The sequence below is a fragment of the Entelurus aequoreus genome, linkage group LG26, assembly GCF_033978785.1.
Source record: "Entelurus aequoreus isolate RoL-2023_Sb linkage group LG26, RoL_Eaeq_v1.1, whole genome shotgun sequence".
Taxonomy (NCBI): Eukaryota; Metazoa; Chordata; class Actinopteri; order Syngnathiformes; family Syngnathidae; genus Entelurus; species Entelurus aequoreus.
In genome coordinates this window covers 27,752,163-27,779,009 of record NC_084756.1, presented here as the reverse complement: position 1 = coordinate 27,779,009, position 26,847 = coordinate 27,752,163, and the positions used below count along the sequence as shown (strand labels likewise).

The window sequence follows — 26,847 nt, the reverse complement described above, 5'->3', positions numbered from 1 at the left end:
ACTAGTCCTTCACTTGCACTTTCCTCATTTAAAAATATTTCATCCTCGCTCAAATTAATGGGGAAATCATCGCTTTCTCGGTCCGAATCTCTCTCACTTCATGCGGCCATCATTGTAAACAATAGGGAACTTTGCGTATATGTTCAACTGACTACGTCACGCTACTTCCGGTAGGGGCAAGCCTTTTTTTTATCAGATACCAAAAGTTGCGAACTTTATCGTCGTTGTTCTATACTAAATCCTTTCAGCAAAAATATGGCAATATCGCGAAATGATCAAGTATGACACATAGAATAGATCTGCTATCCCCGTTTAAATAAAAAAATTCATTTCAGTAGGCCTTTAATAATGATTTATGGCCTATAATATCTCAGGGTCACTATAACTGCTGAAATACTTTACACATTTAGTCACGTGTTTAAAAGTATACAAGCAATACGTGATATCAACGTCCATCGTATGGATTAGATGAAATATGTGCATACCTGCACAGAAGGCAGAGCCATCATAGACATTGGAAGTCTCTCTGAAGGGGCTGTCGGTACCACTAACATCGTGGTGGTCTCTGCTGATGACCACAGGGCCCTGACACACACACGTACACAAAAAGGGGTTAATGACGTTTGCAGTATGTGTGATGATGAAAGAGGAGGTCTCTGTGTTTCTTACTGAAACTCTTCCATCAGCAACAGCTCGGTTGATGGCCAAAGCAATGGCGACTCTTCCTTTCTGGTCCGAGTAGAGAATTCTGGCCTGTGATCCCACAACCTGCGCGCAAAAACAAAAACCAACTTGTTCATCATCATCATCATCATCATCCCAGCCAGACTTGTGAGCCACACATGGTGTGCAGTAGATTTCCACCATTTTGTGCTTTGCAGCCTCCCTGATCCAGAGGATGTTGTCGTCATACTGCTGCCTGATTCGATCCGTCACGTTGGCGCTGATGTCCTCCAGGACCGAGGCGGCGAGGTTGTCGGTTACCACCAGATCCCGGGGGTCGCCGGATGTGCACACCCAGCGAAACGGACCGAAGCCCAAAGAGAAAATGTCCCTGCATGGAAGAAAACGTATTGTTCTCTTGAAACAAAATCCTGAAATATCTTTGTAACAACTCAAAATAAATCGTAATAAAACATGTATAATATGAGTTGGCTTGAATTTCTTTTCTTATTACATGTACATGTCAAAGGCAGTTCTAGCTTCAATGGCGCCCTGTGGGAGACTCCCCTCCCCAACAGACTCGGCTGCAGAAAAAAATGTAGGGGGGGGGCATTCAATTTTTGGCCCCTGCCAAAAAATGATTCCCACCACATGAGCGTGCATGCTTTGTAAAGCTGCACTGCATCGCCTTCATCTGTCCACAACTGATTACTACATGTAAGACAAACACTTCATATTCCTGGGGCCGTACTTATCAAGCTTCTTAGAGTGCCATTTTACACTTAAGTCCTGAGAATTTGCGAAATTTAGTCCTACTCTCAAACTTAAGAATAAAAGCTTTTTATCAACGTTCTTAAGTCTAAGAATCACTCCTACTCTCCACCATATTTAAGAGACCTTCAGAGGTGTCTTAAGTGGTTAGGAGTTGCCAGCAGGGGATGGCACTGAGGCGAGAGAGACGTGCGTGAACATTCAGGGAGCGGAACGATGTTCTGGATTTGTTTGATGACGAGCAGCTGATCAAACGGTATCTTTTAGACAGAGCGGGTATTATTTTTGTCACAGATTTAATACTTTTCGATTCCATGTTGATTTCTGCATGTGGCTGCAGTGGGCTAGTATATATAGAGCCACCCACACCAGTTTCAAATGAGTTGCCTAATTAATGAATTGGAAAGAAAATGTTATGACAGTAGCGTATGTGTGTGGCCGTGAGGTGAGTGACGTCAGTGAGTGTGTGGGCGAGAGAAGAGAAGAGAGGGAGCGGTAGCGTGAGTGCCGGCGGGGACTAGTTTGTTTTGTATTATTTTGTAGTTTATTGTCAAAATATACACTCCCATTGTCCACTTAAATATTTCCAAGATATTTCTTTATTCTTAGACAACGGATTCCCTTCCGTGATTGGTCATTTCTATGGACACAGAAATGACGTCACCTAAAATTCCGTTTACGGCAATAGTAATGTCGTAATTCAGCTCTGAGTGTGACACTTAAGATTCAGTCCTACACTTCGCTGAAAGTGTGAGTAAGACGCTTGATAACTAACTTTTAAGTGCAGCTTTCAGCGAAGAATTTATTTACTCTTAAGTCAACTCTTAGCAGACTTCTTAGGAGTAATTCTGAGAAGCTTGATAAGTACGGCCCCCGGTTATTATAAGGATATGTGTTTGAAATTATTTGCCGTATTTTTCGGACTATAAGTCTCAGTTTTTTTCATAGTTTGTGCGACTTATACTCAGGAGCGACTTATGTGTGAAATGATTAACACATTAGCGTAAAATATCAAATAATATTATTTATCTCATTCACGTAAGAGACTAGACGTATAAGATTTCATGGGATTTAGCGATTAGGAGTGACAGATTGTTTGGTAAACGTATAGCATGTTCTATATGTTATAGTTATTTGAATGACTCTTACCATAATATGTTACGTTAACATACCAGGCACCTTCTCAGTTGGTTATTTATGCCTCATATAACGTACTCTTATTCAGCCTGTTGTTCACTATTCTTTATTTATTTTAAATTGCCTTTCAAATGTCTATTCTTGGTGTTGGCTTTTATCAAATAAATTTCCCCCAAAAATGCAACTTATACTCCAGTGTGACTTATATATGTTTTTTTCCTTCTTTATTATGCATTTTCGGCCGGTGCTACTTATACCCTGGAGCGATTTATACTCCGAAAAATACGGTAAGCCTTTATCGTATCCAAAAAAATGAAATAGTTGGCTATTTCTATGGTATCAATTGTAAACCTCATTGTTGTTAGAAAGCTACATACAATATTAACTGTTATATGTTCATGCACATAATAAACATTAATAAGATGTTTGGTTGTATTCTTGGTTGTCAAAAAGTAAAACGTAGTATTTTGATATTGACACATCTCATCTGTGCATACATTACTAGATGACCTTTAGGAGATGCAAAGTGTAAATAATCTGTAAATAATCATTTAAAAAAGGGTACTTCAACATGTAAACCATATGATGTGGATTTTCTTATCTTATATGTAACTTTCTTAAGGGTAATCTTATAATTTTATAAATTATCCAAATATTGTTTTTGAATCACTTTGGCAACCATAAATTGTCGTTTAAGCTTTTAAAAAGGGTTTATTCAACACGTAAAAAATACAGAAAGTACTTTATTATCATATATGTAACTTCTGAAGGGTAATCTAATAATTTATGTACATGACATGTGTCAATAGCAAAATATTACGTTTAGTCACTTTTTGACAACCAGGAATACATTGATTTAATGATTACATCCAAACCTTATATAAATATGTTTTATGTGCATGAACAAATACCAGTTAATATTGTATGTAGCTTTTAAACAAGAAAGAGATATTAGCACATCAACATCAGATCAACAACAGTCCTTTACAATCTCATTAATTCCATAAAAATGGCCAACTCTTTCATTTTTTGGACATTATAAAGCTTAAATAATTTCAAACACATATCCTAACAATAACCACGAATATAAAGTGTTGGTCTTACATCATGTAGTAATTAGTTGTTGACAAGTGAAGCTTTAGCACTGCAGTCATTCGGCGGGAATCCATTTTTGGCAGAGAATCAGCTTCCGGCACAACAATGGAAGCAGCAAATAATAGATTTATCTTAGTTATGTCGATGTCACCATCGATGACTTGCCTGCTGTGGCATCATAGCAGTAAAAAATGAAAAGTGTCCTCTTCACTTTATTCGAGCTGTGCACATATAGCGATGAGGAATTCACACATTTTGTTTTTCGCGGTGACCTTCTCGTCTGACAAGGAAAAGCATCTCATTGGCTGTCATTCATAACTAACCTCCACCCCCGTTAAAGAGCTGTGATTGGATATAATCCAATATATAAAACTAAATTAAATATGATATGATTTCATTTCTGTCAACATTATCTTCTCGTTTTTATACACTACCGTTCAAAAGTTTGGGGTCACCCAAACAATCTTGTGGAATAGCCTTCATTTCTAAGAACAAGAATAGACTGTCGAGTTTCAGATGAAAGTTCTCTTTTTCTGGCCATTTTGAGCGTTTAATTGAGCCCACAAATGTGATGCTCCAGAAACTCAATCTGCTCAAAGGAAGGTCAGTTTTGTAGCTTCTGTAACGAGCTAAAGTGTTTTCAGATGTGTGAACATGATTGCACAAGGGTTTTCTAATCATCAATTAGCCTTCTGAGCCAATGAGCAAACACATTGTACCATTAGAACACTGGAGTGATAGTTGCTGGAAATGGGCCTCTATACACCTATGTAGATATTGCACCAAAACCCAGACATTTGCAGCTAGAATAGTCATTTACCACATTAGCAATGTATAGAGTGTATTTCTTTCAAGTTAAGACTAGTTTAAAGTTATCTTCATTGAAAAGTACAGTGCTTTTCCTTCAAAAATAAGGACATTTCAATGTGACCCCAAACTTTTGAACGGTAGTGTACGTTAACTAACATGTCAGTTAACTGTGTTATCGTCCAAGTCAACGTAAATAAATATCGTCTTATTTTTAGTTGCTCTAATGTAAAGGTGTAACGGTACGTGTATTTGTATTGAACCGTTTCGGTACGGGGGTTTCGGTTCGGTGTGTGTGTGTGTGTTACGGACAGCAAAGCCCTGTCTGTCTGTTATTTCACTTTACCTTTTTCTGTGTTGATTGAACTGTGTTGAAGCAGCAAAAAAGGACATTATGTTATGTAGTAGAATTTCTGACCTTTGAACTATATTTCATGTCTGTCAAGAATGTACGCTCATTTCATTTCTCTTCTATTCTGGCCAAAGTTGAATATGAAGTCGTGCCAACCTGTCTACAAGATGTTTTGATTGTGGGATTGGGATTCGAGTTTGTTATGGAACAGACAGGTCAAAACAACAAGACCGTGACGCACGAGGAAAACAGATTGACGCACGAAGAAACAGATAAAAATGGCCAGCAGACCAGGACTCGAGAGAGATTGCTTGATTCGTGTGTCCTCCGGAGGACGTCTGTTTGTTTGCAGGGACAAAACAATCCAACTTATGCACTTTTGACTATGAGTAAATAAACTTGTTGTACTAAATTCACTTTTGTTGCTGTTTAAGCTTCGGACAATCCACTACAGTTAAATGAAGAGTTTCTGTCTCTGATAGTTGATATAATAATGTAACTGAATCATTAAGCCTACATGAACTCCATGGTGTTCAGAGATGAATAGTCTCTCCTATTGCTATTGTACTATTTTTTCAGCTATAGTTACATTAATCATTAGTAATGTAGCAGCCTAGTTTTGAATGGCAGGGTCCCTGCTATCACATGTTGATAAAAATATAACATTTACATAATAAAAATCAACTACAGGCTTCACAAATGCTGTAATAAATTAAGCATGATGAGTTGACTTGAAACTGTTTAATGTTGCACTTTTTATATGTAGAATAAAAGTTTTGTCATTTTATTTAATCTGAGCAACAACTTGAGGCAGTTTAATGTGGATTAACGTGGGCAGAATTATTATAGTGTTCCCAATGTTAAAAGGATAAAGCCATTGTTTACAAATTTGGTAAATAAATAACTAAAAAATTTATATTTTGTGGTTTTCTTACTGTACCGAAAATGAACAGAACCGTGACCTCTTAACCGAGGTACGTACCGAACCGGAATTTTTGTGTACCGTTACACCCCTACTTTTATGTAAAAAAACAAAATTCAAATAAAACCAAAAGCTTCCAACCCAGGGCGGGCACGGCTGCCTCTGTGGACGGGCACAACCCGCCCATGACGCCGGGACTGCTCCCTAAGTAAATAAGCACGGGACCAGCTCACCCCATGATGTGTTGAACGTAGGACGGGTACCGGAATTCTGTGGCTCCTCCACCAACCTTTTCTACCTCAGCTCCTATTAAAAACAACACAGTGTTACATACATGCATGTGCATATGTAACATGCATGTTGCATACGTACATGCATATTCCATATATACAGATGAAACTTAGGATATCGTGTAAGTCCAACTTTAAATGTGAAACTAAAATTTGATACAAACTCAGATACAAAGTGAAATTGTTATAATTTTGATGACCATGGTTAACAGTGTTTGAAAATCCAAATTTTCTTGAAATGTTCAATTCGATGTTTGCATAAGCTGTAAGCCAAAATCATCAAAATTATATTTTCATGTTATGAGCCTATGTCATATTTGAGCTTCACCATGTAAATCTAATTGCTGGTATGTACAAACCTTTGCACGACATTCACATTTTTGGAGTTTCACCTGTACATGCAAGTACATGCATGTTCCATATATGCAGGCATCTCTCCTTTATCGCTGTCAATCGGCTTCGGACAATACCGCAATAAACTCATTTCCACAAAGTAGGAATGATTAATTATGAGTCAAATATTTTCATAGCTAGAGCATAAATTGTCTATGACCTTCTAAATACATTTTCCAAATTGTGAGAGCCCTCGACATATACAATAACACACTTGAGTCACCTTTTTAATCTGATATAGTGATGCTGAGGCTGAGCACGGCAGTGTCAGTGGCCCCGAAACTAAACAGCGTTCAGATAGGTCAACAACGCAAGTATTGATATTTGTAGTTTGTTTAGCCATTTTTATGCTTGAGAATGCTTAATTAATACAAATGTTGTGCAATATGCATATGTGGTGAAGAGCCAACGTTCCCTCTAATTTTTCACATGTGTGAGCAAACGCAAAAACTCCCTAAACATTCAGTGGAGCACGTGAGCAACATCAGACGTGCACACTGTGGCCATACGGCCGTCACACCTGTTCCAAACCTGACATAACGGTTTAAATGTCCTATTATTACAATCAAATGACAGCAGTCATTTCCAGGATATTATTTTCTAATGTAAGTGATTTGGCCTACTTACAATGACAATAACAAAAATTATTGTTTTTCATGAGCTATGTACTAGTATTGTATGTCTGGGTGGAGGTCCTGCTTTGGAAACAATGTGTAGCCCTTTCAGAGATCACATTTAGTTCCATTTAAATCATTCACATGTTGCACAATGAGATGTAAGCATGGGATAAAGTGTACATTCCTGTAACTTTGTCTGTAAAATATATATTTTTTTATTAGTAATCTATTTCATGATTAATATCCATAAAGTCACATTCTTAAAAAAATGACAGTAGAATAAGCACACATCTGATACTTTTTGTGTGGCGTAAACTAGGGAACTTTTTTGCCGATATCCGATATTCCGATATTGTCCAACTCTTAATTACCGATACAGATATCAACCGATACCGATATATACAGTCGTGGAATTAAAACATTATTATGCCTAATTTGGACAACCAGGTACGGTGAAGATAAGGTCCTTTTTAAAAAATTTATAAAAATAAAATAAGATAAATAAATTAAAAACATTTTCTTGAATAAAAAAGAAAGTAAAACAATATAAAAACAGTTACATAGAAACTAGTAATTAATGAAAATGAGTAAAATTAACTGTTAAAGGTTAGTACTATTAGTGGAGCAGCAGCACGCACAATCATGTGTGCTTACGGACTGTATCCCTTGCAGACTGTATTGATATATATTGATATATAATGTAGGAACCAGAATATTAATAACAAAGAAACAACCCTTTTGTGTGAATGAGTGTAAATGGGGGAGGGAGGTTTTTTGGGTTGGTGCACTAATTGTAAGTGTATCTTGTTTTTTATGTTGATTTAATAAAATTTTTTTTAAAAAGATACCGATAATAAAAAAAACGATACCGATAATTTCCGATATTACATTTTAAAGCATTTATCGGCCGATAATACCGGCAGGCCGATATTATCGGACAACTTTAGCGTAAACGCATCATTGGCTAAGTGCCATATGTGCATGTGTTAACCAGTTTTGCTAGATAGAAGTTACACTAATTGAACGGGGTTGATGAACAACATTGTTTTATCTCTTGTGTTACTCACAGTTGCATTGCAAAATCATGCAGAATAAATTGTTGTGTGTTTATTTTGTGTAGAGTTCAGATGGAATTCGATGTTGTGCGTGGCATAGATTTGCTGTGCGCCGAGGACGTGTAAACAGTGCACAATTGTGCAGGCGCACATCTTAGAGCAGTGGTTCTTAACCTGGGTTCGATTGAACCTTAGGGGTTCGGTGAGTCGGGCTCAGGTCAAAACACACCCGACTCATCGTGTAAAAACAAACTTCTCCCTATCGGCGTATTACGGATACGGCAACAGCAGAAGTCAGACTGATTTGCAGGTGTGCAATTTGTTGTGTTTATGCACTGTGTTGGTTTTGTTCTTGGAACAAGGTGATGTTCATGCACGGTTCATTTTGTGCACCAGTAAAAAAAACATGGTAACACTTTAGTATGGGGAACATATTCACCATTAATTAGTTGCTTATTAACATGCAAATTAGTAACATATTGGCTATTAACTAGTCATTATTAAGTATTTATTAATGCCTTATTCGGCATGGCCTTATTATAACCCTAACCCTCTAACCCTAACCAAATAACTCTAAATTAAGTCTTTGTTACTTAGAATATGTTCACCTAGTGTCCAAATAACTCTAAATTAAATCTTTGTTACTTAGAATATGTTCCCCTAGTGTCCAAAAAACTCTAAATTAAGTCTTTGTTACTTAGAATATGTTCCTATAGTGTCCAAAAAACTCTAAATTAAGTCTTTGTTACTTAGAATATGTTCCTATAGTGTCCAAAAAACTCTAAATTAAGTCTTTGTTACTTAGAATATGTTCCCCTAGTGTCCAAAAAACTCTTAAATTAAGTCTTTGTTACTTAGAATATGTTCCTTTAGTGTCCAAAAAACTCTAAATTAAGTCTTTGTTACTTAGAATATGTTCCCCTAGTGTCCAAAAAACTCTTAAATTAAGTCTTTGTTACTTAGAATATGTTCCTATAGTGTCCAAAAAACTCTAAATTAAGTCTTTGTTACTTAGAATATGTTCCTATAGTGTCCAAAAAACTCTAAATTAAGTCTTTGTTACTTAGAATATGTTCCCCTAGTGTCCAAAAAACTCTAAATTAAGTCTTTGTTACTTAGAATATGTTCCTATAGTGTCCAAAAAACTCTTAAATTAAGTCTTTGTTACTTAGAATATGTTCCTATAGTGTCCAAAAAACTCTAAATTAGGTCTTTGTTACTTAGAATATGTTCCTATAGTGTCCAAAAAACTCTAAATTAAGTCTTTGTTACTTAGAATATGTTCCTATAGTGTCCAAAAAACTCTAAATTAAGTCTTTGTTACTTAGAATATGTTCCCCTAGTGTCCAAAAAACTCTAAATGAAGTCTTTGTTACTTAGAATATGTTCCCCTAGTGTCCAAAAAACTCTAAATTAAGTCTTTGTTACTTAGAATATGTTCCTATAGTGTCCAAAAAACTCTAAATTAAGTCTTTGTTACTTAGAATATGTTCCTATAGTGTCCAAAAACTCTAAATGAAGTCTTTGTTACTTAGAATATGTTCCCCTAGTGTCCAAAAAACTCTTAAATTAAGTCTTTGTTACTTAGAATATGTTCCTATAGTGTCCAAAAACTCTAAATGAAGTCTTTGTTACTTAGAATATGTTCCCCTAGTGTCCAAAAAACTCTAAATTAAGTCTTTGTTACTTAGAATATGCTCCCATAGTGTCCAAAAAACTCTAAATTAAGTCTTGTTACTTAGAATATGTTCCCTTAGTGTCCAAAAAACTCTAAATTAAGTCTTTGTTACTTAGAATATGTTCCTATGGTGTCCAAAAAACTCTAAATTAAGTCTTTGTTACTTAGAATATGTTCCCCTAGTGTCCAAATAACTCTAAATTAAGTCTGTTACTTAGAATATGTTCACCTAGTGTCCAAATAACTCTAAATTAAATCTTTGTTACTTAGAATATGTTCCTATAGTGTCCAAAAACCTCTAAATTAAGTCTTTGTTACTTAGAATATGTTCCTATAGTGTCCCAAAAACATAACTTTGTCTTGAATTTGAAAAAAAAACGAACATTTTATTTTTCACTAAAGAAGGGTTGGGTGAATGCGCATATGAAACTGGTGGGGTTCGGTACCTCCAACAAGGTTAAGAACCACTGCCTTAGAGGAAACGTTGGTGAAGTCGCAATATTTGAAGTGTGATGTGGTGCACGTTACATCATATACGACTCATTATTTTTACTCAGGATGCATTTGTTATGTACCAGCTCTTTGGGCTTCCAGTAGAAATGCGTTTCCATAATCCCAAAAGAACATGCCGGCTTCCGACAGTTTGTTGATGGCGTTCACGTGTCTTCGCAGGCTGTGGGAGAGTGTGTGTGTGTTAGCGTCAAAGCGTGTTGCGACATAAACGAAGCTGATGCCACCTTTCTTCCACCATGCTGCGGAATCGACTGGGATCCGTGGACATGAGCTGGTTGGCCTGACGGAAGCTGAGCTGGACTGGGTAGTAGCCTCCATTGAAGGGGTTGTGAAGGGAGGTCTGGTCTGAGCCCAAATCCACCAGCAGATCACCGGTCCTCTGGTGCTCTTGAAGCAGCCTCTCCCTGATTCAATTCAGTAAGTGTGACAGGAATGAGGGACAAATGTTGATGCTAAAGCAGTGTTTTCCCCATATTCAATTGTGCAAATTGTAGGTTCGCCCTCGCCTATAAACCCATTATAACGCACTGGTCTGCCAGAGAATAAGAAGACATAGCAGGAGGGACATGGTGCTACCAACGTCGTGATTTTGTCGCTGTATTTGGTGAGCATTCAATCTCAACTAGATTGTATTTAGAAAAAAGTGACTAATCTAGTGCATAACTCATCATTTGCATTTGAAAATGGGAAATATCTCAGTAAAATAGGTAAAATAAAATATTTTCATTTTCATCAATAAAACAAGTATAGTCCCTCGGGGTCAATCACTATCACTAAAGTGTCACTAACAAACTCTGAAGCACATTTACAGCAGTTAGCAGGCTAAATATAAGGCTTCCTAGTGAGGACCCCCTGCAATACTGCAAAAATGAAAATAAATAACAATTCTGAGCTCCTTCATAGCACTTATGTTTGAGACATTTTGGCACAGCTTCCTGTGCTTCTTTGAGTAAAGATAAGTCTTTGATTTGTCACAATGTTTCTATCCAATCCAATCCACTTTATTTATATAGCACATTTACACAACAAGAATGTTTCCAAAGTGCTGCACAGCCATATTAAAAACAATATTAAAAACAATATTATGCTACACCAATGACTGAATAAAAACTAAGAATAAATGAATAGAAAACCAATACAAAAACAATATAAAAAATAAATATGATTAAAAACGATTTTAAAGGGTAAAACCTAATTAAAACAGTAAAATAGACATCAAAATTTATTAAAAAAAACACAGAGGACAACAGAGGACAGAAGACCACACAACTCACGTAGTGTTTCTGACTTTTTAAAATGTTTTGTATTTATTTTTTGGGTTTGTTTGTATTTTGTTATTATTATTATTATTATTAAATGTATTTGTAATTTAAAATATTTAAAATATATTTTATGTTTTTGTAACATTAAAAAACCCAACAAAAATAGGAACGTTAAGTTGTAGTTCTACGCATATTGGATGCGCTTTCCCCCCCGCCAACCTCCACAAATAGATTGCTGTCCTGTCAAAAACACTGTAATGCTTCATCTGTTTGGAACATGCTTATCAAAGTTACATTAGGAAACATTTCATGATTACACTTGCACAAGTCAACACGTGCGAAAAGAAGTAGGAAGAAGCAAAGATGATTTAATCCTATTCTTTTTCCATGTCTCACAATTACTGAACGGTTGTTGACTTGCTGTGTTCCACTTATTAAATAGTAGATATGTTAAAAAGTGGAAAATAAATAAGGAGATTAGAGACAAATGAAAAATGGATGGATGGATTACACATTAAAATAAATCAACATTGTATAATTTATTAAGAAAAGTCTTTGATGCATATGAAGCAACGCGTTAGTAATAATAGATGAATGAAAGTCACTACAAACAATATAAAATATATTGGACTCTTCTCTGCTTTTACGGTTTCTTTTCCCAGTTTCTATAATTTTACTCCACATTCTGATGTGCTACAAATTTTTAGCAAGAAGCGACAGTCACCTACCACAAGTCCACAATGTTGCCATGGTAACCCAAACTGAGGGGAGTCTTTGCGCTTCTACATTCCCTGTAAAACACAAAAATGCACTCAAAAGGGAGAATTATTTTCATGAAATAAGTAAATGATTGCGCCAATAGTGGTTTGTTTCTCATCAAGCTTCGTCTTTGAGCCCGTTCCAGTCTTGTGCAGGTCTACGACCTTTGTTTCGATTGCTAATAGTTTCAGTGTTTCCCACACATTCATTTATTTGTGGCGGCCCGCCACGAAAGAATTACGTCCGCCACAAATAAAATAAAATAATTTTTTTTTTTTTTTTTTTTTTTTTTTTTTTTTGTCCTGTCCAGCTTCTCAGGCAAATCATATAGTTGATGTAGATGCCCATATAGGCTGTTCACATTTACTTTACAAAAGAGAAGTGTAGGATACTTCTCTTGTTGCCTTATTTGTATTTGACCACTACTGTTTTCTGTTTATTTGTTACTGACTGTGGCAGGACACCTCTGCCTCTGTTTCACTTTATGTTGCTGGTAAATAATATGGTTGTAGTAGTAGGCTAAAGTTAAATTATTTAGTATGCACTAATTAAAGGGGCAGAGCTTTAAGAGACATTTTAGCTTTTATATATTATAAGATATATTTTTTGTAAGAACCACAACTAATAAATATATTTCAGTGAATAACTTATTGTTCAAATCTGTATATAAATATGTACATAAAGTGTTGTAATTATATTGTAAAATGGATGGATGGATGGACGTTTAAAACAAAACTGTTATTATTAATTAGTAAGTATACATTTTTTGAGCCTTTTTAGAGAAAGTCATATCATTGTAGTAAATTATGCAAATTACTCGATGATGTCATGGTGAGCTCGCCCATAGCCACGCCCCCACCGCCACAGGTATCTTGGCAGTTTATGGGAAACACTGAGTTTGTTTGTTATTCACATCACATATTTCTTAATATACAAACAGGTATTTCCCCCACTGTAAAGCCATTAAATAAGAGTGCTCAAGTAACACGCGGAATACTAACACCTGAAACGAAGAAATAGCAAGATACGTTCTTACTGAAATGCAATATGATGCAGAAATAAGACGCCATGTTTAAAAGTAACAATGACTAGTGTGTGTTACCTGATGCGTTTAATGCAGTGATCCATATCGTCGCTCACCTCCATCAACCAGCCTTGCTCGTGTCTCTTTCTGAGAGGAGTCTCATCCACCTACCACACACACACACACACATCACTTAGTAACACACTTTGTCCATTGTCGCTTCCACGCCACTGAAAGGACAGCAACTCACCTCAGCAATCACGCCAATGCACCCCGCAATGACAGCAGCTTTAGCCTGGGCGCCGCTCATACCTCCCAGGCCAGATGTCACAAAGACACGCCCCCTCAGGTCACCGGAGCCTAGGTACCTTCGACCAGCATTCAGCAAGGTCAGCTGCACAGTAAATGCGAGCGCGTATAAGACAGAACACAGCAGTAGAACGTCCTACAATACAATCATTCTTCATTTATTTTATTACCCTGGTGCAATAAGGGTTTATAATATTTTATTAGAAACATTTAGTTTTGCAGCTATCACCACTGAGAAATGCAATTGTAAAAATAATATTTAAATATAAAAGTTACCAAAATGTGCTGAATAATGAATAAATAAAACTATTTTGTTTTTTATTGGATTTTTGCAGATTTTTAGGCTGCTTGTGTGCAAAGACTGTTGATTGAAAATGTTATGATTATTAGCTTTTTACAATATATTTTCTCTTGTTGTTGACTTCCAACAATCAATCACACCTTTATTTATACAGCATTTCCCATACACACTTTTCAAACTGAAAAAAGATAAAATACACACGCACAAACAACACCAAGGTGAATGAAAATGGCAACCGAAAAATATTTAAAATTGACGTATTCTAAAAACAATCCATCCATCCATCCATTTTCTACTGCTTGTCCCTTCCGGGGTAACAGGGGGTGCTGGAACCTATCCCATCTGCACTCGGGCGGAAGGCGGGGTACACCCTGGACAAGTCGTCTAAAAACAATATACAAAACTAATTGGAAAAAAAATGGTTTTAATTCATATAAAAAGGGGGACAGCACACAAAAATGGTGCGGAAGACAGCAAGATTAATAATAGTAATAATAGCAACTTCATGACTATTTTTGCCCTTAAATAAATATATTATAAAAAATAAATATAATATAAAGTCAATTGAATAAATTATTTAATTATGAATGCACTATTTTAAAGTGAAATTGTTAAATCAATCCAAAACATTATATAGTTTAGTATTGTATTTATATATAAACTGTCTGTAAAGCACATCAGTTGCATTAATTGTTTTAGAACTATGTTAAAATGTACCATATAAAGAATAAAACATTTAATAAATACATTGAACCTATTATTTATTTCACTATTCATTTATTTATTTATTTAGGGGCATTATAAATGATCTGATTGGTTCTTATAAACTGGTCATGCAACAAATACATTTGGTCATGAAATACGAAATTCCTAAACAGGCTCATTATAATGATTTTTCATATTAATTAGGGCCGCAACTAACGATTAATGTGATAATCGATTAATCTGTCGATTATTACTTCAATTAATCGATTAATAATCGGATAAAAGAGACAAAATACATTTCCATCCTTTCCAGTATTTTATTGGAAAAAAAACAGCATACTGGCACCATACTTATTTTGATTTTTGTTTCTCAGCTGTTTGTAAATGTTGCAGTTTATAAATAAAGGTTTATTAAAATAAATAATAAAATTTAAAAAAATAAATAAAAAATTGCCTCTGCGCATGCGCATACCATCGATCCAACGAATCGATTACTAAATTAATCGTCAACTATTTTTATAATCGATTGTTGCAGCCCTAATATTAATTAATGGACAGTTTACTCAACTATTTGACATTTTAATCATCTACTACCTGTTTAGGTCAATGGCCCCTCAGAATGACTGAATCACGTCAACATAAGCGGTTGTCGGCTTAACCAAAACAAGAAGACTTGAGTTGTTCAACATAAACGGGTCCAACTTAAGCGGGTTCCACTGTGTATATTATATATGAATTGATGCTGTTTTCCATTTGACACGATGCATAAACTTAATTATTGTTATGATCAGAGTGACTTCATACCATAGTGCCATGAACAATGCCTTGAGGTCCAATGTAGCAGTAGCTGCCGGCGGTCATTTGCCCGTACCTGAAAATATGCCCAATGATGACACTTTACAAACAATCAAGGCAACATTCATTCATACATTTTAGCGTAACGCTTGTTGGGGAAGGGTGAGCTGGAGTCTATCCCAGCTGGCACATGACATGTACAGACAAACAAGCATTCATAACTATAGACAACTTTCCGCTCGGCCATCAGGCACATGAACAATAACAAGATCTGATAGCTCAGTTACAGCTCGTTATTAGGGACCGATGTCCCTTTGGGACGGAGTAAAAAAAAAAAAAAAAAAAATTTTTTTTTTTTTTTTTTTTACATAAATAAATACAATCATGTATGCTTACGGACTGTATCCCTACAGACTGTATTGATCTATATTGATATATAATGTATATATTGTGTTTTTTATGTTGATTTCATAAATTTTTTTTTTTTTAAATTAAAAAAAAATAATAATAATAATAATTTTTAATTACTTGTGCGGCCCGGTACCAATCGGTCCGCGGACCGGTACCGGGCCGCAGCCCGGTGGTTGGGGACCACTGCCCTATTGTATTTCTAGCGTTTTATTATTATACCGCCGCCTCTTTGAGCTGTAATTTGACCCCCTTAACATTCTTCAAAACTCACCAAATTGGACACACACATCAGGACTGGCGAAAATTGCGATCTAATCAAAAAACCAAACCCCAACACTCAAAATTGCGCTCTAGCGCCCCCTATGAGGAAAACACAGACAAAACTGCCTCTAACTCCCAGTAGGAATGTCGTAGAGACATGAAACAAGAACATCTATGTAGGTTTCACTTAGACCTATATTTCATACACTGACAACCCCCAGCAAAAATCAACAGGAAGTTTGCAATTCCCCCTTCAAAACAAAAGTTGAGTAAAAACAGTCACCTTTTTTCAAACATTATCTCCTCTGAGCGCGTTTGTCGTGTCGGCTTCAAATTAGCACAGGAGAGAGATTGAACCCTTCTGATTAAAAGTTGATGAAGGAGTTTTAATTACCGCTCCGGTTTGTATTTTATGAGCCCTCAAAGTTGGTCCCGTCCATCGCTGCTTGCAGCTTTACTTCTATTCTGTGTTTTATGTTTTATGTTGCACGATTGCGCCAAGTAAAATTCCTAGTTTGTGAACCCATTCTCAAAAAATGGCAATAAAAACTCTTCTGATTCTGATTAATCCCACATTTTACAAACGAACATACTTACATCGATACGCCGAGAGCAAACATCCGTTCATATTGCTCCCTGGATGAGTAGTTTGGAATGACCTGGGGTGCAGCAAACAGTCGTCACGCGACAATATTATGGCGAGTACAGAAAAGGTGGGTAGTTGCTGCGTTACCATGCCGTTGGTGATGATGGCGCGAGGTGAGGAAGGCAGGCTGGGGAAGAGACCCATGGGGTGACCACTGTACATGACCAACGTCTGCTCCTCCGTCATCTCACTCAGATAATGCATCACAAGGCGGAACTACGCAAACACAAGTTGTTTACACTTTGAAGGGTGTTAGACTAAATTGTTTTGGGGGCCACATCTCCAGAAAGCTAAAGACCGGGGTCGGGGGGCGGACTTCTCCCTTCACTATTACTCTTATTTTGTATATTCTACAGCAGGGGTCACCAACCTTTTTGAAAGCAAGAGCTACTTCTTGGGTAGTGATTAATGCGAAGGGCTACCAGTTTGATACACACTTAAATAAATTGCCAGAAATAGCCAATTTGCTCAATTTACCTTTAACTCTGTTATTATTAATAATTAATGATATTTACACTTAATTGAAAGATTTAAAAGAGGAGAAAACACGAAAAAAATTACAATTAAATTTTGAAACATAGTTTATCATCAATTTCTACTCTTTAAAATTCAAAATTCAACCGAAAAAAAGAAGAGAAAAACTGGCTAATTCGAATCTTTTTGAAAAAATAAAAATTTTTTTTTTATGGAACATCATTAGTCATTTTTCCTGATTAAGATTAATTTTAGAATTTTGATTACATGTTTTAAATAGGTTAAAATCCAATCTACACTTTGTTAGAATATACAACAAATTGGACCAAGCTATATTTCTAACAAAGACAAATCATTATTTCTTCGAGATTTTCCAGAACAAAAATTTTAAAAGAAATATAAAAGACTTTGAAATAAGATTTAAATTTGATTCTACAGATTTTCTGGATTTACCAGAATAATTTTTTTGAATTTTAATCATAATAAGTTTAAAGAAATATTTCACAAATATTCTTTGTCGAAAAAACAGAAGCTAAAATGAAAAATTAAATTAAAATTTATTTATTATTCTTTACAATAAAAAAAATACATTTACTTGAACATTGATTTAAATTGTCAGGAAAGAAGAGGAAGGAATTTAAAAGGTAAAAAGGTATATGTGTTTAAAAATCCTAAAATCATTTTTAAGGTTGTATTTTTTCTCTAAAATTGTCTTTCTGAAAGTTATAAGAAGCAAAGTAAAAAAAATTATGAATTTATTTAAACAAAAGAAGACCAAGTCTTTAAAATATTTTCTTGGATTTTCAAATTCTATTTGAGTTTTGTCTCTCTTAGAATTAAAAATGTCGGGCAAAGCGAGACCAGCTTGCTAGTAAATAAATACAATTTAAAAAATAGAGGCAGCTCACTGGTAAGTGCTGCTATTTGAGCTATTTTTAGAACAGGCCAGCGGGCTACTCATCTGGTCCTTACGGGCTACCTGGTGCCCGCGGGCACCGCGTTGGTGACCCCTGTTCTACATTAAACATTTTATTTTGGTCTATTTATTTTGTCAGAGTTACAGGAGCGCTCTGCTGTTTTTAAGGACCTTTTGCAAAAAAGCTATCTCTATGACAGCACTCTAATACGTTTAAGAATCTGCTGCAAAAATCGGAGTCTCTCACAAGTTTTTTTAACTGAACTTCCGAGCCACCAGTATATGAAAAACAGAGGACCTAAAATGGAGCCTTGAGGAACACCACTATTATAACTAAAGAAGTTGAACAAATGACTACTGACTGCATCGGAAATAAACAAGCTACAGAATCAGATTCATTGGCCAAGTGTGTTTAACATACAATGTAGTTGACTTGGTAGGCTGTGCTCTCTTGGTTAATGCAAACAATAAATATTAACAATTACCGTATTTTTCGGAGTATAAGTCGCACCGGCCGAAAATGCATAATAAAGAAGGAAAAAAACATATATAAGTCGCACTGGAGTATAAATCGCATTTTTTGGGGAAATGTATTTGATAAAAGCCAACACCAAGAATAGACATTTGAAAGGCAATTTAAAATGTCTAAAGAATAGTGAACAACAGGCTGAATAAGTGTACGTTATATGAGGCATAAATAACCAACTGGTATGTTAACGTAACATATTATGGTAAGAGTCATTCAAATAACTATAACATATAGAACATGCTATACGTTTACCAAACAATCTGTCACTCCTAATAGCTAAATCCCATGAAATCTTATACGTCTAGTCTCTTACGTGAATGACATCAATAATATTATTTGATATTTTACGCTAATGTGTTAATAATTTCACACATAAGTCGCTCCTGAGTATAAGTCGCACCCCCGGCCAAACTACGAAAAAAACTGCGACTTATAGTCCGAAAAAAACGCTAACTAAAAATATAAACAAGTACTTAATTATATAATAAGTGCAAGGCTAATAAATAATAGTACAGTGGTGAATAGAGCAAAAGCAAAATGATGATGACGTGAAAATGAGTGAGTACATTCACAGTGATAGATTAGTTTCACATTATTTGACAGAGTTCATCAGATAGCCTGTGGGAAGAAATCGTTTTTACGAGGGGTCATTTTGGCGTACAGTGATTTGTAATGCCTGCCAAAGGGGAGGAGTTTGAACAGTGTGTGACAAGGGTGTGACCAGCAACACCTTAGTTGCAAAGATCACATAACGAAAAAAAAAAAACCTGCCAAAAAGGAGAGGACAAAGGGGTGCCTGGAGGAACGGAACGCCTCAGTTAAGTTTGCTAGCAAGCTTAAAATGTCAATACGAAAATGTGTCAAGTTCCTGTAAGTCAGTGCTTCATAAATAAGGCCTGCCCATCGTTGGGTCGCGAGCACCCCCAAAAGATCGGTTTGGTCCATATGGGTCGCAGGGGCGCTCAGTTCTAATACACTTTTCCACCACTTGTGGCGGTAATGACAATATCAAACGAACAGAAGAAGTCTGGAGATAAACTCATTGAGAAGTTTCTTAAGCGCAAAAAATATGACTAAAGAGGTGAAGCTGTATTCTCATTTGCACTTTAATTTTATTGACCGTTTAGTCAAGAAACATAATCACTATTCATTTAGTTGATTTAAGCACAATATAATTGTATGTACATGTATTTTCTTCAGTTAAGCATACACTACCGTTCAAAAGTTTGGGGTCACATTGAAATGTCCTTATTTTTGAAGGAAAAGCACTGTACTTTTCAATGAAGATAACTTTAAACTAGTCTTAACTTGAAAGAAATACACTCTATACATTGCTAATGTGGTAAATGACTATTCTAGCTGCAAATGTCTGGTTCTTGGTGCAATATCTACATAGGTGTATAGAGGCCCATTTCCAGCAACTATCACTCCAGTGTTCTAATGGTACAATGTGTTTGCTCATTGGCTCAGAAGGCTAATTGATGATTAGAAAACCCTTGTGCAATCATGTTCACACATCTGAAAACAGTTTAGCTCGTTACAGAAGCTACAAAACTGACCTTCCTTTGAGCAGATTGAGTTTCTGGAGCATCACATTTGTGGGCTCAATTAAACGCTCAAAATGGCCAGAAAAAGAGAACTTTCATCTGAAACTCGACAGTCTATTCTTGTTCTTAGAAATGAAGGCTATTCCACAAAATTGTTTGGGTGACCCCAAACTTTTGAACGGTAGTGTAAGGTTTACTGTATGCATTAAAGAAATAATAATCTTCGTGCTAAACACATGGTTTCTTATAATTTTTTATAATTATTGAATACAATCAAAATCAGGAATAAGATTACTAATCAGTGTTATAGTTTGAGTGGGCTCCGGGCCCTTCTTTAGTGGAAAAGCTGGTCCTCGAGGTGAAAAAGGTTAAGAACCCCTAGGCTAAATGACAAGATCGGTTTCAGGAATTTACAGCAAAAATTTTTGTTTCCCAAGTTTTAAACTGAACTCGGGGGCCGGTATGGTGTCCTCACATGATTACACGATTGCGCAACTTGTCTGAAAAGGAGTAGGAAGAAGCAGAGCTTATTAAGTGTCACCATTTTCTAATTAGAGAGTGAAATGAATGGGTGACAATAGACAGCCAACTTATGACAAGATAAGTATTTAATAATAATTACAAATTACTATTGAAATATAATTAAATAGATTAATACAAATCAACAATATATGAATATAATTAATATATGGTATATCATACATTATAATTACATATAATTAATAATACAATATTGTATAATTTATAACTTTAAATTAATACGATTAAAGATGAAAAATTGGCAGAGACATTGCATATTTGTATTAATAAATGCAATTAATAAAATAAATGAAATGTACAACTAATTATTTATTGTGGTTAACTTCTTTTTACACTTGTTAAACATGAGCATGTCATAGTTTTAAGGTTGTCAACACCCAAGAACGTTAAAATGGAACTATTAACATTGGTTTAATGATACACAGTTTGACCCTGGAACAGACTATTACCATGTTCCATTATTATTACCAGTGGTGTCCCATTACTTATGCCAACGCTCACCACTTGTTATGACAGTTTAATTGTTCCATGTTTATATTAAAAAGACATAAATACATATCATTGACATGTAAATATGTGAGATTATAGCCAACTGCCAATTGCCACCCCTTGGAAAATAGACGTTAAAATGAAGATTAAAAACAAATGTTTCAAATGTAAAGCATCAAAGGTGCTGTTGTAATACTCTCACTGCCACTAATGTAACTCGTACGGTACACAAATACATAGAACCACTGATAAAATACATATTTCAGAATATTAGCTAACATTTATGCCTACTGGTCAGCTTGGAACTGATTATTATGATTTGCATTATTCCTTCCAACAGAAAGAAAAACTGTATTAAAACTCTTGAATCTTATTGGAGAGTGTGGCTGTACCTAATGTTGCGGCCCGCCAAGGTACAGTATATCATCATCATCACTGTCAAAAAGAATCAAAGGTGTTACCTGGGCCCAGTTACTGAACACTTGTCCATTTCCTCCGTAGGTGACCAGCTCCTGGGGGAACTAACAGACACCAAGGCCAATTAGTTGATATCATTTAAAGTATACAATACTGTACGGGTGAGATGTCATATGGTTATCAGCAGAGCTCACCTGGGCTACAGCTGGGTCCAGGTTGTTCATGATCATCAGCATGATGGAGGCGGCTTGGCGTGTGCGACACGGGTACTCATGTAGAGGGTATGCCCTGAAGAAGCACGATTTATTATAAACACCCCCACTCTCATGATAGCTCTTTCATGCAAGTGGCAGCACAACGAAAACCTCGAAAGTGGAACACCACTAAAGTCACACCATTGGAATTGCACGCACGTTTTCTTGAAAAAGGATTGCTTTAGTCACGCATGATGTAATAATAAAAAAAAGTAGGACTAGCTCCACATGCTGCATTTGTTCTCTCCTTTAAAAAAAAAAAACAGAAAGCCTTTTTCCAAAAGATGGAGTCGTCCTAAACAAGCTTGAGCAGTGATTCCCAAACTTTAAAGTAAAACCTCAGAAAAAACTTTGCTCTACCATGCTGACCAATATTTAAAAAATATAGTAGCGCAGTAGGCCTAAGTATCCATTCAAAACAGGGCAGAAGTTTTATTTAACAAGTATATTTAATATTTTGGCCACCGTAACATTACACTTGAACAGTAACACTGTGTTTGAATATAGGAATATAGGAAAATAAAACTTTGCTCTTCAAGTACCACTATAATGACCAACATTTTTTTAAAAATACAGTAGCGCAGTAGGCCTAAGTATCCGTTAAAAACAAAGCAGAGGTTTTATTTAACAAGTATATTTAATATGTTTGGCTACTGTAACACATACTTGCCAACCTTGAGACCTCCAATATCGGGAGGTGGGGGGTTGGGGGTGGGCGTGGTTGGGGGCGTGGTTATTTACAGCTAGAATTCACCAACTCGAGTATTTCATATATATTTCATATACATACATATATATATATATATATATATATATATATATATATATATATATATATATATATATATATATATATATATATATATATTTCTATATATATATATATATATATATATATATATATATATATATATATATATATATATATATATATACATATATATTTATTTTATTTACATAGAAAAAAAAAATATATACTTGAATTTCAGTGTTCCGGTGGCTAGCCATTAGATGGCAGTATTGTCCTGTTTAACTTCTCCGTTCATGATGAGTATATCATTTCGGCCGCCATGTCTGTAATTTCCTCGTTTTTCTGCTTCGTCTCCTTGTTGTGTGCGCAGTTGTGCACTCTCTAAAAGCCCTAGATGTTATGACGTCTTTGGGCAGGCAAGCTGTTTATATTGTGGGAAAGCGGACGTGAGAACAGGCTGTCCCCACTCAGTCTCAGGTCCGCATTGAACTGGAGGGGGCGTGGCCTCCAGCTCCGGCTGAATACCGGGAGTTTGTCGGGAAAAAATCTCTGTCGGGAGGTTGTCGGGAGTGGCGCTGAATACCGGGATTCTCCCGCTAAAAACGGGAGGGTTGGCAAGTATGCTGTAACATTACACTTGAACAGTAACACTGTGTTTAAATATATAGGAAAATAAAACTTTGCTCTTCAAATACCGCTATAATGACCAACAATACAACAAATACAGTAGCGCAGTAGGCCTAAGTATCCATTAAAAACAAAGCAGAAGTTTTATTTAACAAGTATATTTAATATGTTTGGCTACTGTAACATTACACTTGAACAGTAACACTGTGTTTGAATATAGGAATATGAAAATAAAACTTTGCTCTTCAAGTACCACTATAATGACCACGGTTAAAAAAAATACATTAGCGCAGTAGGCCTAAGTATCCATTAAAAACAAGGCAGAGGTTTTATTTAACACTACTGACCAATTATTAAAAAATACAGTAGCGCAGAAGGCCTAAGTATCCATTACAAACAAGGCAGAAGTTTTATTTAACAAATATATTTAATATTTTTGGCCACTTTAACATTACACTTGAACAGTAACACTGTGTTTGAATATAGGAAAATAAAACTTTGCTCTCAAATACCACTATAATGACCAACATTAATACATATACAGTAGCGCAGTAGGCCTAAGTATCCATTAAAAACAAGGCAGAAGTTTTATTTAACAAGTATATTTAATATGTTTGGCCACTGTAACATTACACTTGAACAGTAGCACTGTGTTTGAGTACAGGAATATAGGAAAATAAAACATGTGATTCTTTGGTGTACCACTAGATGGAGCTCGCGTACCACATTTTGAGAATCACTGAGTTATTTTTGAGTTTGGACGTGGCTGCGCGTCGGCCCCTGCTGGCCACCATACTCACCTCATTCGTAGCGCGGGGCAGAAGCGGTACATGTAGATGTGCCCGTACTGCCGCAGCTCTTGAGCAAATTCTGGTGCCAGTGTTGCATGATGGGCCGGCGGGAAGTAGCGCAGGGCATTTCTCAGTGCCAGCTGTAGAAGAAACGTATAAAAATATGGACTTACAGTGAAGGTACATGTCAATAAATTAAGTACAAAAGTAGTTTGGTTTCAGGATTCTAAAGATCAATTAAAGGCAAAGTGAAGAAGTGAAGTCAAGAAGTGACAATATTTACCTTTAGATAATTCAACAAGATACTTTATTAGCTGTAAATCAGGGGTTTCCTTCTACTTCAATGTCAGCTACTGGATGTTAGGGTTTCCCTCGGAATAAGTAAAGTATCAATCTATCGGTCCATGAAGTATTTATGAGTGCATGTTGCACATCCCCAAGTCTGTGCTTGAATTATTGACGACAGTGAAGGACTGTGGAGAAGAATCAATATTTCAGCGTGGCAAACAGTGATGTCGCAACAGATACACAACATGGTTGGCCAAGCAGATGGTTAAGAGCACTGTCATAAACACTATGTGGTTGTTTAGGGCCACGCTCACTAAAGGGGAAGCCACATGATTATGGCGACCGGTCACTTTGGGAACTGATCATCAACGTGGTCGTGCTCTGCAGGTGTGTCCTTGTTCTACTTTATAATAAACGGAATAACCTCGTAAATTAAATTATACTTTGTTTCTGCTGGCTGTGAGTCAACATGTCATTTGTTTGCTTTAGTTGGGTTTAGCAGCATCTTTTCAAAAGCCCATAGAGATAACTGCCAATTTAGCATCACTTCAAAAGCAGTCATCGTGACAGATTACGACCGTATTTCTAATTCGGCCACACAGTTTCTTTCAAACATAGTGTCTAAAAAATATTAGTCTTTTCATAGATTTTGCCCATTTATTGCGTTTTGTTTACTTTTTCAATTATTGCCGAAGCGTCATTGCAGTTTTGAATAATTATAAATAGAGATGTCCGATATTATCGGCCGATAAATGCTTTAAATTGTAATATCGTAAATTATCGGTATGGGTTTTTTTATTATCGGTATCGTTTTTTTTTTTTTTTTTTTAATTAAATCAACATAAAAAACACAAGATACACTTACAATTAGTGCACCAACCCAAAAAAACTCCCTCAACCATTCACACTCATTCACACAAAAGGGTTGTTTCTTTCTGTTATTAATATTCTGGTTCCTACATTATATATCAATATATATCAATACAGTCTGCAAGGGATACAGTCCGTAAGCACACATGATTGTGCGTGCTGCTGCTCCACTAATAGTACTAACATTTAACAGTTAATTTTAATCATTTTCATTAATTACTAGTTTCTATGTAACTGTTTTTATATTGTTTTACTTTCTTTTTTATTCAGAAAATGTTTTTAATTTATTTATACTATTTTATTTTATTATTTTTTTAAAAAAGGACCTTATCTTCACCATACCTGGTTGTCCAAATTAGGCATAATAATGTGTTAATTCCACAACTGTATATATCGGTATCGGTTGATATCGGTATCAGTAATGAAAGAGGTGGACAATATCAGAATATCGGATATCGGCAAAAAGCCATTATCGGACATCCCTAATAATAAATAATAATTAGGGATGTCCAATAATGGCTTTTTGCCGATATCCGATATTCCGATATTGTCCAACTCTTTAATTACCGATACCGATATCAACCGATACCGATATCAACCGATACATGCAGTCGTGGAATTAACACATTATTATGCCTAATTTGGACAACCAGGTATGGTGAAGATAAGGTACTTTTTGAAAAAATGAATTAAAAAAAATAAGATAAATAAATTAAAAACATTTTCTTGAATAAAAAAGAAAGTAAAACAATATAAAAACAGTTACATAGAAACTAGTAATTAATGAAAATTTGTAAAATTAACTGTTAAAGGTTAGTACTATTAGTGGACCAGCAGCACGCACAATCATGTTTGCTTACGGACTGTATCCCTTGCAGACTGTATTGATATATATTGATATATAATGTAGGAACCAGAATATTAATAACAGAAAGAAACAACCCTTTTGTGTGAATGAGTGTGAATGAGTGTAAATGGGGGAGGGTTTTTTTTTTGGTTGGTGCACTAATTGTAAGTGCATCTTGTGTTTTTTATGTGTATTTAATGAAAAAAAACAAAAAAGAAAAAAAAAAAAAAAAAAACGATACTGATAATAAAAAAAACGATACCGATCATTTCCGATATTACATTTTAACGCATTTATCGGCCGATAATATCGGCAGACCGATATTATTGGACATCTCTATATGTGATTAATTACTGTAAATTCCAATATTTACATAACTTGTAATATAGTACTACAATATTTCTTAATATCTAATTATAAACACATTTGAACTGTATTTCCAGTCAAATCTACTTCTGGTCGCCAAGAGTAATACAGTAAACCCTCATTTATCACTGTTTATTGGTTCCGGGCCTAGCCGTGGTAAATTCATTTAAAGTTTTAAAATTGAAAGAAAAGCGTTAACATTGTTGCCCTAGGGCGGGGGTCTCGAGCCGCATGCGGCTCTTTAACACGGCCCTGGTGGCTCCCTGGAGCTTTTTCAAAAATGGAAAAAGATGGGTGGAAAATATATTTGTTGTTTTAATAATGTTTCTGTAGGAGGACAAACATAACACAAACATTCTTAATTGTTAGACAGCC

General features: G+C 35.5%; 1 protein-coding gene across 1 annotated transcript in view; it reads right to left on the bottom strand.

Annotated features, from left to right (window-relative positions):
* uroc1 (urocanate hydratase 1) overlaps nt 1-26,847 on the bottom strand; it is a 34,515-nt gene that overhangs the window by 5,590 nt on the left and 2,078 nt on the right. The window contains exons 2-16 of the mRNA XM_062037439.1: nt 24,111-24,241; nt 21,873-21,966; nt 21,723-21,782; nt 16,854-16,982; nt 16,718-16,779; nt 15,458-15,524; nt 13,589-13,732; nt 13,417-13,505; nt 12,284-12,346; nt 10,518-10,697; nt 10,356-10,453; nt 5,981-6,053; nt 865-1,054; nt 670-768; nt 486-585 (exon numbers count right to left, since the gene is read on the bottom strand). Coding sequence (XP_061893423.1) covers nt 486-585; nt 670-768; nt 865-1,054; nt 5,981-6,053; nt 10,356-10,453; nt 10,518-10,697; nt 12,284-12,346; nt 13,417-13,505; nt 13,589-13,732; nt 15,458-15,524; nt 16,718-16,779; nt 16,854-16,982; nt 21,723-21,782; nt 21,873-21,966; nt 24,111-24,241 — 1,579 coding nt within the window. The remainder of the gene's footprint in view (nt 1-485; nt 586-669; nt 769-864; nt 1,055-5,980; nt 6,054-10,355; nt 10,454-10,517; nt 10,698-12,283; nt 12,347-13,416; nt 13,506-13,588; nt 13,733-15,457; nt 15,525-16,717; nt 16,780-16,853; nt 16,983-21,722; nt 21,783-21,872; nt 21,967-24,110; nt 24,242-26,847) is intronic.